Source organism: Sesamum indicum, linkage group LG13 (assembly GCF_026168435.1).
Source record: "Sesamum indicum cultivar Baizhima isolate 11 linkage group LG13, ASM2616843v1, whole genome shotgun sequence".
Lineage (NCBI taxonomy): Eukaryota > Viridiplantae > Streptophyta > Magnoliopsida > Lamiales > Pedaliaceae > Sesamum > Sesamum indicum.
In genome coordinates this window covers 11,344,516-11,358,005 of record NC_142669.1, presented here as the reverse complement: position 1 = coordinate 11,358,005, position 13,490 = coordinate 11,344,516, and the positions used below count along the sequence as shown (strand labels likewise).

The 13,490-nt window shown below is 30.9% G+C and overlaps 1 protein-coding gene and 3 non-coding genes across 4 annotated transcripts; all 4 read right to left on the bottom strand.

Annotated features, from left to right (window-relative positions):
• Positions 1-3,177: 3,177 nt before the first annotated feature.
• On the bottom strand, positions 3,178-3,251 carry TRNAI-AAU (transfer RNA isoleucine (anticodon AAU)). The gene has a single exon. It is a non-coding gene; the product is annotated as a tRNA-Ile (tRNA).
• Positions 3,252-5,968: 2,717 nt separating this feature from the next.
• TRNAI-AAU (transfer RNA isoleucine (anticodon AAU)) lies at positions 5,969-6,042 on the bottom strand. The gene has a single exon. It is a non-coding gene; the product is annotated as a tRNA-Ile (tRNA).
• A 665-nt stretch (positions 6,043-6,707) lies between these two features.
• Positions 6,708-6,781, bottom strand: TRNAI-AAU (transfer RNA isoleucine (anticodon AAU)). The gene has a single exon. It is a non-coding gene; the product is annotated as a tRNA-Ile (tRNA).
• Positions 6,782-10,726: 3,945 nt separating this feature from the next.
• PAR2 (phy rapidly regulated 2) lies at positions 10,727-11,639 on the bottom strand. The gene has a single exon (XM_011099779.3). The coding sequence runs from the start codon at positions 11,574-11,576 to the stop codon at positions 11,142-11,144; it is 435 nt and encodes a 144-aa protein (XP_011098081.1). The 5' UTR covers positions 11,577-11,639; the 3' UTR covers positions 10,727-11,141.
• Positions 11,640-13,490: the final 1,851 nt, after the last annotated feature.

Genomic DNA, 13,490 nt, shown 5'->3' with positions numbered 1-13,490 from the left:
TAACAAATTAGAAAAATAACATGACATTTGAAATTCTTTTTGTTTGCCCTTGTATATTTTCTATCCTATATATTTCTAATTCTATATTTCATTTGAATTATTTGATTAGTTATGCAAAACAATTTAATTAATAAGATTAATATAATATGACATGTCATAATAGTTGTTAACCCGTGACTATCACAAGGGTGAATTTAAGGGGTCACACACTTTGCTAGAGAAGGTCATCTTCTTGATTCGATTATTCAATGGTTGAATTAGTTTATGGTTAATGGGAATAATTCAGTAAATATTTAATTCAAGTGTTCAATTATAGATGTAGAATATTAACAAAAATAGTTAGTAGTTCTTTACCTCAATTAATTTAATGGGGTTAAATTAATTGTATAGTATATAAATAGATTATGATGCCCCATATACCTTTCATTGACTAAACTCACAAGTATAGCACATCAGCTCAACTCTCTACGAGCCTAACAGGCCCATCAGTAAGGAGGAAAGACTCACAGGCTTACCTGCTATGGTACTGAGCTGGTAGACCCAAGAATTAAGCTCATTTCAGCCGGACACTACATCATAAAATTGGACGGACACGTCATATAACTTGCCAATAAATTTGGAAATATCATCCTAAAATATCTACTGGTGGTTTCTAGTAGATTGACGAACTGGGAATCTACAAGTAACCAATTCCTCATTGATTTTCTGGAGTGTATAGCAAGATTTCGTCCACCTAATTTATCTCACTCAAACTAAGTCCAAATAACACATGTTGTTTTTTAAATAATAGCCAACTCAAAGGACTTTCAAATGGTTTAAAACTCTCCTCAACATCTTTCTTACGTTGCTATGTACACACCTATAAATAGAGGTCTTGTGCAGTTATTTTGTCACATAAATGCTCATTTATTCTCTCCATTTTCTCCCGATTTTTAGGCTATTTGGAGCCTATATTTTGCACTCTACATGAATATATACTATCTATCATTATTCTACACCATTACTCGTATATTAATTCAAGTTTCTTTTATTATTTTTTAGAACAACTTTTTATTGACTTAAGCATTAGAGTGGTAATCTTTGTTTTTCAGGGCTAGTCCCCATTGAACTTTGGAATTTTCTTCAAAATCCTTCAACCTTGTGGTGTGCCAAAAAACTGGCACGCATCAGATTAAATTAGAAAACTTTTATCAAAACAAGCTCAAGAAAAGTAATGTTAAATTGTCCTTTACTAATTTTGTAGAAAAAATTAATTATCAAATTTTTTGAAATTTTATTAGAATCAACTAAATGGGATTTAATATTTTTCATGCACCAAACCCTAAATATTTTGTAGGCCAAAACAAAAAAAAATAATAAAAATAGCATAATGGTCCATGCAGATCTTGAACTTGCGACTTTCGCATTATTAGCACAATGCTCTAACCAACTGAGCTAATAGGCCTTCAATAGCACCCTTGAATTTGTAACATAATTGCAACATATTCTAGCTAAACCTAACATATCAATATGAAATTTGTTCGAATATTGCCTAGATTTTTAAAATTATCTTTAAACTTAGTTTAGATATTAAAAAAATTAGAAAAATATCCAAAACAATATAATTAGTAAGATTAATTTTTGACAAGTCATAATAGTTGTTAACCTGTGACTATCACAAGGGTGAATTTAAGGGGTCACACACTTTGCCTGAGAATGTCTTCTTCTTGATTCGATTATTCAATTGTTGAATTAATTTATGATTAATGGGAATAATTCAACAAATATTAAATTCAAGTGTTCAATTAATTGTGTAATATATAAATAGATTATGATGCTCCTTAAATCTTTCATTGACTAAGCCCACAAGCATAGTACATTAACTCATCTGGCTATGAGTCCAACAGGCCCATCAACAGAGAGAAAAAGCTCACAGGCTTACCTATCATCCATTTGGCCTTGCTGCTTTACAACATATGTACCCTGTGAAGAGGTTCTCCACTCTTTGCAGAGTGGGTTGGGTGGTGCTGGATACAGAGCTCTCACACGCTTAGATCACCACCGAAATAAGCATTATGCTCGCGTCGGTACTGTGTATACCAAGTCTTTATATCCACGTGGTTCTCTCGAACTTTGGCTGGGTAGAGGGCGATTTCTCAATCCCTACCTATGTGGTCTCATCTTAGATCTACTAAGGTCTGAGATATTAAGGAAAAAACCCTTCACGTCATGATAGGCGCATGGTCCAAGACCTCAAAGAAAAGGACCTCGCTTCATCACTGCATACGAAATGAAAAGAACTAAAGTAAGAGCTCGTGAACCAACAAGACTTTACTGAGCTGGTAGACGCAACAATTAAGCTCATTTCGGCCTGACACTACATCATATAACTGGAGACACGTCATATAACTTGTCACAAAATTAGGACACGTCATCTTAAAATATCTATAGGTGGTTCCTAGTAGATTGACCACAAATGAACTGAGAATCTACTAGTAATCAATTCCTCCTCGATTTTCTCGAGTACATAGCAAGATTCAATTCACCCAATGTATCTCAGTCAAACTAACTCCAAATCACAAATGTTATTTTTGGAATAATGAACAACTCAAGGGCTTTCAAATGGCATAAGACTCTCCTCAACAACTTTCGTACGTTGCTCTGTATAGACCTATAAATGGAGGTCTTGTGCTGTCGTTTTGTAACATCAGCGCTCACTCTAAAACTGTCACTTATTCTCTCCATTTTCTCCCGATTTTTAGGCTATTTGAAGCCTATATTTTGCACTCTACATAAATATATACTATTTATCATTATTCTACTCTATTACTCGCACTTTAATTCAAGTTTTCTTTATTCTTTTTCAGAATAACTTTTACTGATTAAGCATCAGAGTGGTAATCTTTATTTTTTAGCGATAGTCCCCATTGATCTTCGAATTATTTTTAAAATCCTTCAACCTTGTGGTGTGACAAAAAATCTGACATGCATCAGATTAAATTAGAAACTTTTGATCAAAACATGCTCAAGAAAAGTAATGTTAAATTGTCCTTAACAAATTTTAGAGAAAAAATTAGTTTAATGAATTTTTTTAAATAATATTAGAAGCAACTAAATGGGATTTAATATTTTGCATGCACCAAATCCTAAATATTTTGTAGGACAAAATAAAAAAAAAAGTAATAAAAAATAACATAATGGCCCATGCAGGTCTTGAACTTGCGACCTTTGCGTTATTAGCACAACGCTCTAACCAACTGAGCTAATAGGCCTTCAATCCCCCACCCATGAATTTGTAACATAATTGGAACAAATCCTAACTCAACCTAACATATCAATAATGAAATTTGTTCGATTATTGCCTCGATTTTTAAAATTATATTTAAACTTAGTTTAGATATTAACAAATTAGAAAAATATCAAAACAATTTAATTAGTAAGATTAGTGTAATTTGACAAGTCATAATAGTTGTTAACCCGTGACTATCACAAGGGTGAATCTAAGCGGTCACAAGCTTTGCCGGAGAAGGTCATCTTCTTGATTCGATTATTCAATGGTTGAATTAATTTATGATAAATGGGAATAATTCAACAAATATTTAATTCAAATGTTCATTAAAGATGTAGAATATTAACTAAAATAGTTAATAGTTCTTGACCTCAATTAATTTAATAGTGTTAAATTAATTATGTAATATATAAATAGATTATGATGCCCCTTAAACCTTTCATGTACTAAGCCCACAAGCATAGCATTAGCTCATCTGGCTATGAGTCCAACAGGCCCATAAATAGGGAGGAAAGGCTCACAGGCTTACCTGCTACTTTACTGAGCTGGTAGACCCAAGAACTAAGCTCATTTCTGCCAGACACTACATCATATAACTGGACAGACACGTCATATAATTTGCCAATAAATTAGGACACGTTATCCTAAAATATCTACAGGTGGTTTCTAGTTGATTGACGATAAATGAAATGGGAATCTACAAGTAACCATTTCCTCCTTGATTTTCTGGAGTTCATAGCAAGATTCTGTCCATCTAATGTATCTCAGTCAACCTATGTCCAAATCACAAATGTTAATTTTGGAATAATAGCCAACTCAAAGGACTTTCAAATGGCATAAGACTCTCCTCAACAACTTTCGTACATACCTTTGTACACACCTATAAGTGGAGGCCTTGTGCAGTCATTTTATAACATCAACACTCACTCTAAACTCTCACTTATTCTCTCCATTTTCTCCCAATTTTTAGGCTGTTTGGAGCCTATATTTTCCACTCTACATGAATACATACTATTTACCATTATTCTACAACATTACTAGCACTTTAGTTCAAGTTTCTTTTATTCTTTATTAGAAAAACTTTTACTAACTCAACCATCAGAGTGGTAATCTTTGTTTTTCAGATTAGTCCCCATTGATCTTCGAATTTTTTTTTTAAATCCTTCAATCTTGTGGTGCTACCAAAATCTGGCATGCATGATATTAAATTAGAAAATTTTTACCCAAAACATGCTCAAGAAAAGTAATGTCAAATTATCCTTTATTAATTTTATAGAAAAAATTAATTAATGAATTTTTTGAAATTTTATTAGAATCAACTAAATGGGATTTAATATTTTTCATGCACCAGATCCTAAATATTTTGTAGGATAAAATTAAAAAAAATAATAAAAATAACATAATTGCCCATGCAGGTCTCAAATCTGCGACCTTCGCGTTATTAGCACGACACTCTAACCAACTAAGCTAATAGGCCTTCAATGCCCCCCATGAATTTGTAGTATAATTGGAACAAATCCTAACTCAATCTAACATATCAATAATGAAATTTATTCAAATATTGCCTAGATTTTTAAAATTATATTTAAACTTAATTTAGATCTAAATAGATTAGAAAAATATCCAAAACAATTTAATTAATAAGATTAATTTAATTTGATAAGTCATAATAGTTGTTAACCCGTGACCATCACAAGGGTGAATTTAAGGGGTCATACACTTTGCTGGAGAAGGTAATCTTCTTGATTCGATTATTCAATGGTTGAATTAATATATGATTAATGGAAATAATTCAACAAATATTTAATTCAAGTATTCAATTAAAGATGTAGAATATTAACTAAAATAGCTAATAGTTCTCGACTTTAATTAATTTAAAATGGTTAAATTAATTGTGTAATATATAAATAGATTACAATACCCCTTAAGCTATTTATGGACTAAGCCCGCAAGCAAAACACATTATGTCACCTGGCTATGAGCCCAGCAGGCCCATAAACAAGGAGCAAAGGCCCACAGGCTTAGCTGCATTTTAACTGAGCTAGCAGATCCAAGAAACAAACTTATTCCAACAGAACACTACATCATATAACTGGACGGATACGACATATAACTTGCCAACACATCAGGACACGTCATCCTAAAATATCTCCTGGCGATTCCTAGTAGATTGACGACAAATGAGCTGGCACGAGAAACCAATTCCTCCTGGATTTTCTACCGTATATGGCAAGATTCAATACACCTAACGTATCTCAATCAATCTAGTCGAAATCACAAATGATTTTTTTTCTGAATAATAGCAAACTCAAAATGTTTTCAATTGTCATAAAACTCTCCTCAACAACTTCCTTGCCCTGCTTTGTACCTACCTTTAAATTGAGGCATTGTGCAGTCATTTTGTAATATCAACCCTCACTCTAAAACTCTCACTTATTATCTCCATTTTCTCTCGATTTTTAGGCTATTTGGGCTAGTCCCCATTATTCTAGTACGCATCACATTAAATTAGAAATTTTTTATCAAAACAAGCTCAAGAAAAGTAATGTTAAATTGTCCTTTACTAATTTTACAGAAAACATTAATTAATGAATTTTTTGAAACCTTAATAGAATCAACTAAATGGGATTTAATATTTTTCTTGCACCAGACCCTAATTATTTTGTACAAAATAAAAAAAAAGTAATAAAAATAAAATAATGGCCCATGCAGGTCTCGAACCTGCGACCTTCGCGTTATTAGCACAACGCTCTAACCAACTGAGCTAATAGGCCTTCGATGCCCCCCATGAATTTGTAACATCATTGCAACAAAGTCTAGCTGAAGATATTGCCTAGATTTTTTAAATTATATTTAAACTTATTTTAGATATTAACAAATTAGAAAAATAACATGACATTTGAAATTCTTTTTGTTTGCCCTTCTATATTTAGATGATTGTGCAGTCATTTTGTAATATCAACGCTCACTCTAAAACTCTCACTTATTCTCTCCAATTTTCTTTCAATTTTATTTGGAGCCTATATTTTATACTCTACATTAATATATACTATTTATCATTATTCTACACCATTACTCTCACTTTAATTCAAGTTTCTGTTATTCTTTTTTAGAATAACTTTTACTGACTTAAGCATCGCAGTGATAATCTTTATTTTTCTGGGCTAGTCCCAATTGTTCATAGGACTTTTCTTGAAAATCCTTTGACCTTGTGGTGTGACAAAAAATCTATACACATCACATTAAATTAGAAATTTTTTATCAAAACAAGCTCAAGAAAAGTAATGTTAAATTGTCCTTTACTAATTTTACAGAAAACATTAATTAATGAATTTTTTGAAACCTTAATAGAATCAACTAAATGGGATTTAATATTTTTCTTGCACCAGACCCTAATTATTTTGTACAAAATAAAAAAAAAGCAATAAAAATAAAATAATGGCCCATGTAGGTCTCGAACCTGCGACCTTCGCGTTATTAGCACGACGCTCTAACCAACTGAGCTAATAGGCCTTCGATGCCCACATTGCAACAAAGTCTAGCTGAAGAATATTGCCTAGATTTTTAAAATTATATTTAAACTTAGTTTAGATATTAACAAATTAGAAGAATAACATGACATTTGAAATTTTTTTTGTTACACTTCTATATTTTCTATCCTATATATTTCTAATTTTCATTTGAATATTTGATTAGTTATCCAAAAAAAATTTAATTAGTAAGATTAATTTAATTTGACAAGTCAAATTAGTTGTTAACCCGTGACTATCACAAGGGTGAATTTAAGGAGTCACACACTTTGCCAGAGAAGGTCATCTTCTTGATTCGATTATTTAATTGTTGAATTAATTTATGATTAATGAAAATAATTCAACAAATATTTAATTCAAGTGTTCAATTAAGGATGTAAAATATTAACTAAAATAGTTAATAGTTCTTTACCTCAATTAATTTAATGGGGTTAAATTAATTGTGTAATATATAAATAGATTATGATGCCCCTTATATGTACTAAGCCCACAAGCATAGCACATTAGCTCAGCTCTCTATGAGCCCAACAGGAGGGAAAGGCTCACATACTTACCCCCTGTACAGTACTAGCAGACCCAAGAATTAAGCTCATTTCAGCCGGACACTACATCATATAACTGGACGGACACGTCATATAACTTGTCAACAAATTAGGAAACATCATCAAAAAATATCTACAGTTGGTTCCTAGTAGATTGACGACAAATGAACTGGGATTCTACAATTAACCAATTCCTCCTTGCTTTTTGGAGTACATAGCAAGATTCTATCTACCTAATGTATCTCAGTGAAACTAAGTCCAAATTACAAATGTTGTTTCTTGAATAATAGCCAACTAAAAGGACTTTCAATTGGTTTAAAACTCTCCTCAACAACTTTCGTACTTTGCTCTATACACATCTATAAATAGAGGTCTTGTGCAGTTATTTTGTCACATCAATGCTCACTCTAAAACTCTCACTTATTCTCTCCATTTTCTCCCGATTTTTAGGCTATTTGCAACTTATATTTTGCACTCTACATGAATACATATTATTGATCATTATTCTACACCATTACTCGCACTTTAATTGATGTTTCTTTTATTTTTTTTAAAATAACTTTACTGACATAAGTATTAGAGTGGTAATCTTTGTTTTTCAGGCAAGTCCCCATTGAACTTTGGATTTTTCTTCAAAATCCTTCAAGTTTGTGGTGTGCCAGAAAACTGGCACGCATCAGATTAAATTAGAAAATTTTTATCAAATCAAGCTCAAGAAAAGTACTGTTAAATTGTACTTTACTAATTTTCTAGAAAAAAATTAATTAATAATTTTTTTGAAATTTTATTAGAATCAACTAAATGGGATTTAATATTTTCATGCACCAAAAACCTAAATATTTTTTAGGCTAAAAAAAAAAGGTGATAAAAATAACATAATGGCCCATGCAGGTCTCGAACCTGCAACCTTCAGGTTATTAGCACCATGCGATAACCAATTGAGCTAATAAGCCTTCAATGCCCATTAAGAATTTGTAGTATAATTGGAACAAGTCCCAACTCAATTTAACATACAATAATGAAATTTGTTCGAATATTGCCTAGATTTTTAAAATTATTTTTAAACTTAGTTTAGATCTTAACAAATTAGAAAAATATCCAAAATAATTTAATTAGTAAGATTAATTTAATTTGACAAGTCATAATAGTTGTTAACCCGTGACTACCACAAGGGTGAATTCAAGGGGTCTTACACTTTGCCGGAGAAGGTCATCTTCTTGATTCGATTATTTACTGGTTGAATTAATTTATGATTAACGGGAATAATTCATCAAATATTTAATTCAAGTGTTCAATTAAAGATGTAGAATATTGACTAAAATTGTTAATAGTTCTTGACCTCAATTAATTTAATATGGTTAAACTAATTGTGTAATATGTAAATAGATTATGATGCCCTTAAATCTTTTATAGACTAAGCACACAAGCAAAGCACATCAGCTCAGCTGGCTGTGAGCCCAGCAGGACTATCAGTAGGGAACAAAGGCCCGCAAGCTTACCTGCTACTTTACTGAGATGGTAGACCCAAGAAACAAACTGATTCCAACTAAAACTACATCATATAACTGGACGAACACGTCGTATAGGTTTTCAAAACATCAGGACACGCCATCCTAAAATATCTCCAGGTGATTCCTCAACAACTTCCGTACCCTATTCTGTACACATGTATAAATAGGGACCTTGTGCAGTCATTTGGTTATTATTTCCATTTTCTCTCAATGTTTAGGCTATTTTGAGCTTGTATTTTGCACTCTATATGAATGTATACTATTTATCATTACTCTACTCAATTATTGTCTTTTTAATTCAAGTTTCCTTTATTCTTTTTTAATATAATTTTTATTGACTTAAGAATCGGGGTGATAATCTTTTTCTTTTTTTTTTTTTTTATAGGAATAGTCCCATTGATCTTAGAATTTTCTTGAATATCCTTCGACCTTATGGTATGACCAAAAATCTGGTAGACATTAAATTAAATTAGAAAATTTTTATCAATAGAAGCTCAAGAATTGCAATGTTAAATTGTACTTGACTAATTTTATAGAAAAAATTAATTAATGAATTTTTTGAAACCTTATTAGAATCAACTAAATGGGATTTAATATTTTCCATGCACCAAGCTCTAAATATTTTGTAGGTCAAAAAATCAAAAGAAAGTAATAAAAATAACACAATGGTCCCCATGCAGGTCTTGAACCTACAACTTCGTGTTATTAGTACGACACTCTGATCAACTGAGCTAATAAGCCCTTAATAACCCCATGAATGAGCTAGAGATTAAAACGTACATAGTTAAAATAAAAATAAATGATAGTGATAAGATAAATAATATTTCTGAACAAATAATACAAAATCCTCTGACATTTGAAGTTGTTTAAGATAAATGCAAATTGAATTAATATCCTGATCTTGAAGCTAGAATTTTATATGCATAAGTACTAATTTTGAAAATAAAATATTGCTTAGATGATTGTATAGATAAAAATAAATTTATTTTTAATTTAAACTCATGAGGTTTCTAACTAGTGAGATTTTTTTCTTAGTAATTAAAAATTATAAAATTATCAAACATTAGTATTCAATCAAAATTCACTTAATTGTGGTCAACCATCGTTTTGCTACACATATATAGATATGGTGTATATCATATATACATATATGTATAAAATGTGCATATGTTTGATTTATACTCAAATATAATACATATGAGTAATATTTTTAATAAACTAAAACAATGATATACAATAATTTGTACTTGTACAGTATACAAAAAGTAACTAATATTTTAATCTTTTAACATTTTAAAGCCTAAAAATACACAAAATAATTTAATAATATAGTATTTGTTTATTTGCTTTTAGATTGGTTTGAGTAATATTACTCAAGTCCGTGATATTACTCTACCTTTTCTATCGCATCAATGGCTAAAACAGAAAGGTAGATATCCATCCTAATTCTTTGTTTATTTGCTTTTAGATCGCTCTGAGTGATATTACTCGAGCCCGTGATAGATCATAATAAAGAGATGATTTAAATTCCACTAGGCACTAGACCGATCTGAGGAGAATTGTACGTGATTATATACATTTATCTTAAATATGAAAATATTTTATCCAAACTAACTTCAGTCTTCTGGATACCTAAATTACTAGATTTCTTCCTGTTGCCTGTTTTTCAAATTTAGTTTTATCCCAAAATTTTTCAATACAAATAATAAGGTATATAGTATGATAATTTAATTCCATCCCATATTTTATTCATCATTAAAATTTATCCCAATTTAATTCTAAATATAGGGAATTTCAAGAACAAGAAAAAATAATTTATGAACATATGAATCTATCAAATATTTAAAATGCCCTTTTCAAATAAAAAAATCTCAATAAACTCAAATGTTCAATATGTAAGGAAAATAATCATTTCCACAATATTGAGCATTCATTCAAATAACATTTCTACAACATTGCTTCAACATATTACCTAATTTACCATGAACTAAACCACTAACCCATTAATCTCCTCTCCTTAGAAAATATATTCAAATCTAACACTCAACTTGAACTAAATGTAAAAAAAAAAAAATAAAAACAAAAGGAGATAGAAACAGAGAGGGGGGAAAAAGACTAAAGCTAAGAAATCCCTTACCCCTCATTTTTATTTTCTGAGAAAGAAAATTCTAAAAAAAATAATTCAAAAAAACAAATCAAAAGTGGAAAAAGGGAGAAATCAAATAAATTTAAAAAAAAAAAAAAGAAAAAACAGTTCAGCATGTAAATATATATATACATATTATTATAATCAGCCACCAAGCTTTCTTTTCTCCATGTCAGAACCTTCAACAAAGGCAGCAAGAAATCTCAAGGCTTTCACCTGCCACTCCAGGGCCAATATATACTCCGCCGTCTCTTCAAACAGCGTCTCCACCGCAAGCCTGTCGCCTCCGGGCACTATTTTCTGCAACGCCGCTATCTTCCTCTCCACCTCCGCTTTCTCATCCTTTAATTCTTCACCGCCGGCGCCATTACAGCACCCCTCCTTCGGCATCTTCCTCGAATGGGTTCTCCTCCTCCTGCCCTTTCCACGGCGGAAGACGACCGCTGGGGGCTGTTGTACTGCCGCATTCATGTCATGGCTCGTTTCCGGCGGCTTCTCCCTGTCCATTTCTTGGTTTCTTGATAATGTGGGAGCGTCCTCTCGGTCTACGGCGTAAGCAGCAGTGTTGGAACAGTCCATGAAGAGAGAGAGAGAGAGAGGGGGGGGTGGTGAGAAGAATGGAGGAGGGAAGTGGTGTTAAATTATTGTAATGGCGTTCTAGAAATGTCAATGCCAACGAAGGTGGGGGCTACCTAAGCTTTGGGCTTTGGTTTCCCGACCTCCCCTCCATCACGGATTTCTTTCTTGGAATTATTGATCTACGGTCTTGATTCCATCACCGTTCACCAAAAATGCTAATGAGTGTTTTTCTTAAAATTTATCTATATACTAGTATTAAAAATATATATATATATATATATGCATACTCACAAATAACGGTTGACGAGAGATTATATCAATTTTTGTAAACTTAAAAATATTTTTCAACAAATAAGATAATTAATTTATTTAATTTTTTAAATTTTATATTAATTGATAAATTAATTTTTTATTTTCTTTTCTTTTTTATGAAATGAATTGGTTTATGTATTACATGAAAAATTATTTATTATATGCATGCAAGAACGACAGTACAATAGTTAGTACTAATAATAAAAAAACAAAAATCAGTTTTCATTCACAAATGATGGTTTATAACATTGCTGCATTAATAATTTTATTGCGTCGATAATACCCTTAAAATGATTTTCTTTTTATTTTTCTCTTTTAATGTGATTTGTTGACTTACATATTTTATTCTTATTTGTATATAACATATTTTAAAATATAAAAAAATATTTATTATATACACGTAAAAATAATGTGTCACGACGGCTAATATAATGATAAAATAGAGAAAGGATTAGTTTCTTTTTCATAAGTTTAGAAATTGAGTTATTATTTTTTATTTAAAAATTAAATAGTTATATGATTCTTTATGGGTAAAAATTTTGCTTGTCTCCCAATATTCGAATCCAACTTTAATTTTTTTTAATCCCTTTTAAATTAGTCTTTTGAAAAAAAAGGGTAAATTTGTACTTTCAACTACTATAATAATAAAATAGAAGAAAATGACGAAATAAAGTTATCATTATAAATAATTAATAACACCTTTACAATAATAATTTAATAACAACAGTAATATCAATTATATATTGTCACTAAATTATCGCTATAAATATATCATTAATTATTTATAGTAGTAATTTTTACAAAATAATAGTCCATCATTAAAGTTATCCTTCAAAGTTAAATATAAATATTGGGGACTAAAATTCAAAAACTGATTTAATGCATCTCTAATTCAAAAAATTAATAAACATGTTTAAAAAAATCAAAAAAATGAAAATTTTCTCTAAAAAAAATGAATTTATACTCATATTTACGAGACTCGATTAAACTCATAATTTTTACTTACGGAATTTTAACTTGACAAATCGAACCGATAAAGCGTAACTCAATTAGTGAAATTGAGGCCCCATGACTTCAGAATTATGGGTTTGAACCTTATCAATGCGTGAGATGTTATTCTACTTTAATAATAAAATTAATTAAATATAATTATTTGATATAGATAATTAATATAAATTATTGATAACTATTAGATTATAAATATTTAATAATTATTCTTATAATCAATTATGTTTAAAAAATATTAGTTTTTCATTTTTACTTTAAAAAAACAAAAACATTGGGGGTGGGGGAGGGGGTGGTAACGGGACGGAGTTGGGAGGTGGGGTAGCGGGAACCGGATAGGGTCGCAGGTTGTAAAGTGGAGGGCCCACGGGGGCTCCTAAAAAACAAAGGAGGAAAAGGGCACATGTGATCACATGAATTTCTTGTAGCTACACAGCCCCCCATGTGCTTCCCCCTCACACCTTTGCACATTTACTCCCATGACTATGATTATCAACATGCCACATATCTAGGGGCCACGTGTTCTTTTGCCCCAATCGCCACCATCTTGAGCCCCACAACTCACCATCCACGGCTATTGGTTCGTGTCCCATCAAA

Excerpts from the sequence above, each read along its gene's own strand:
- PAR2 (XM_011099779.3), bottom strand. The coding sequence starts at position 11,576 with ATGGACTGTTCCAACACTGCTGCTTACGCCGTAGACCGAGAGGACGCT.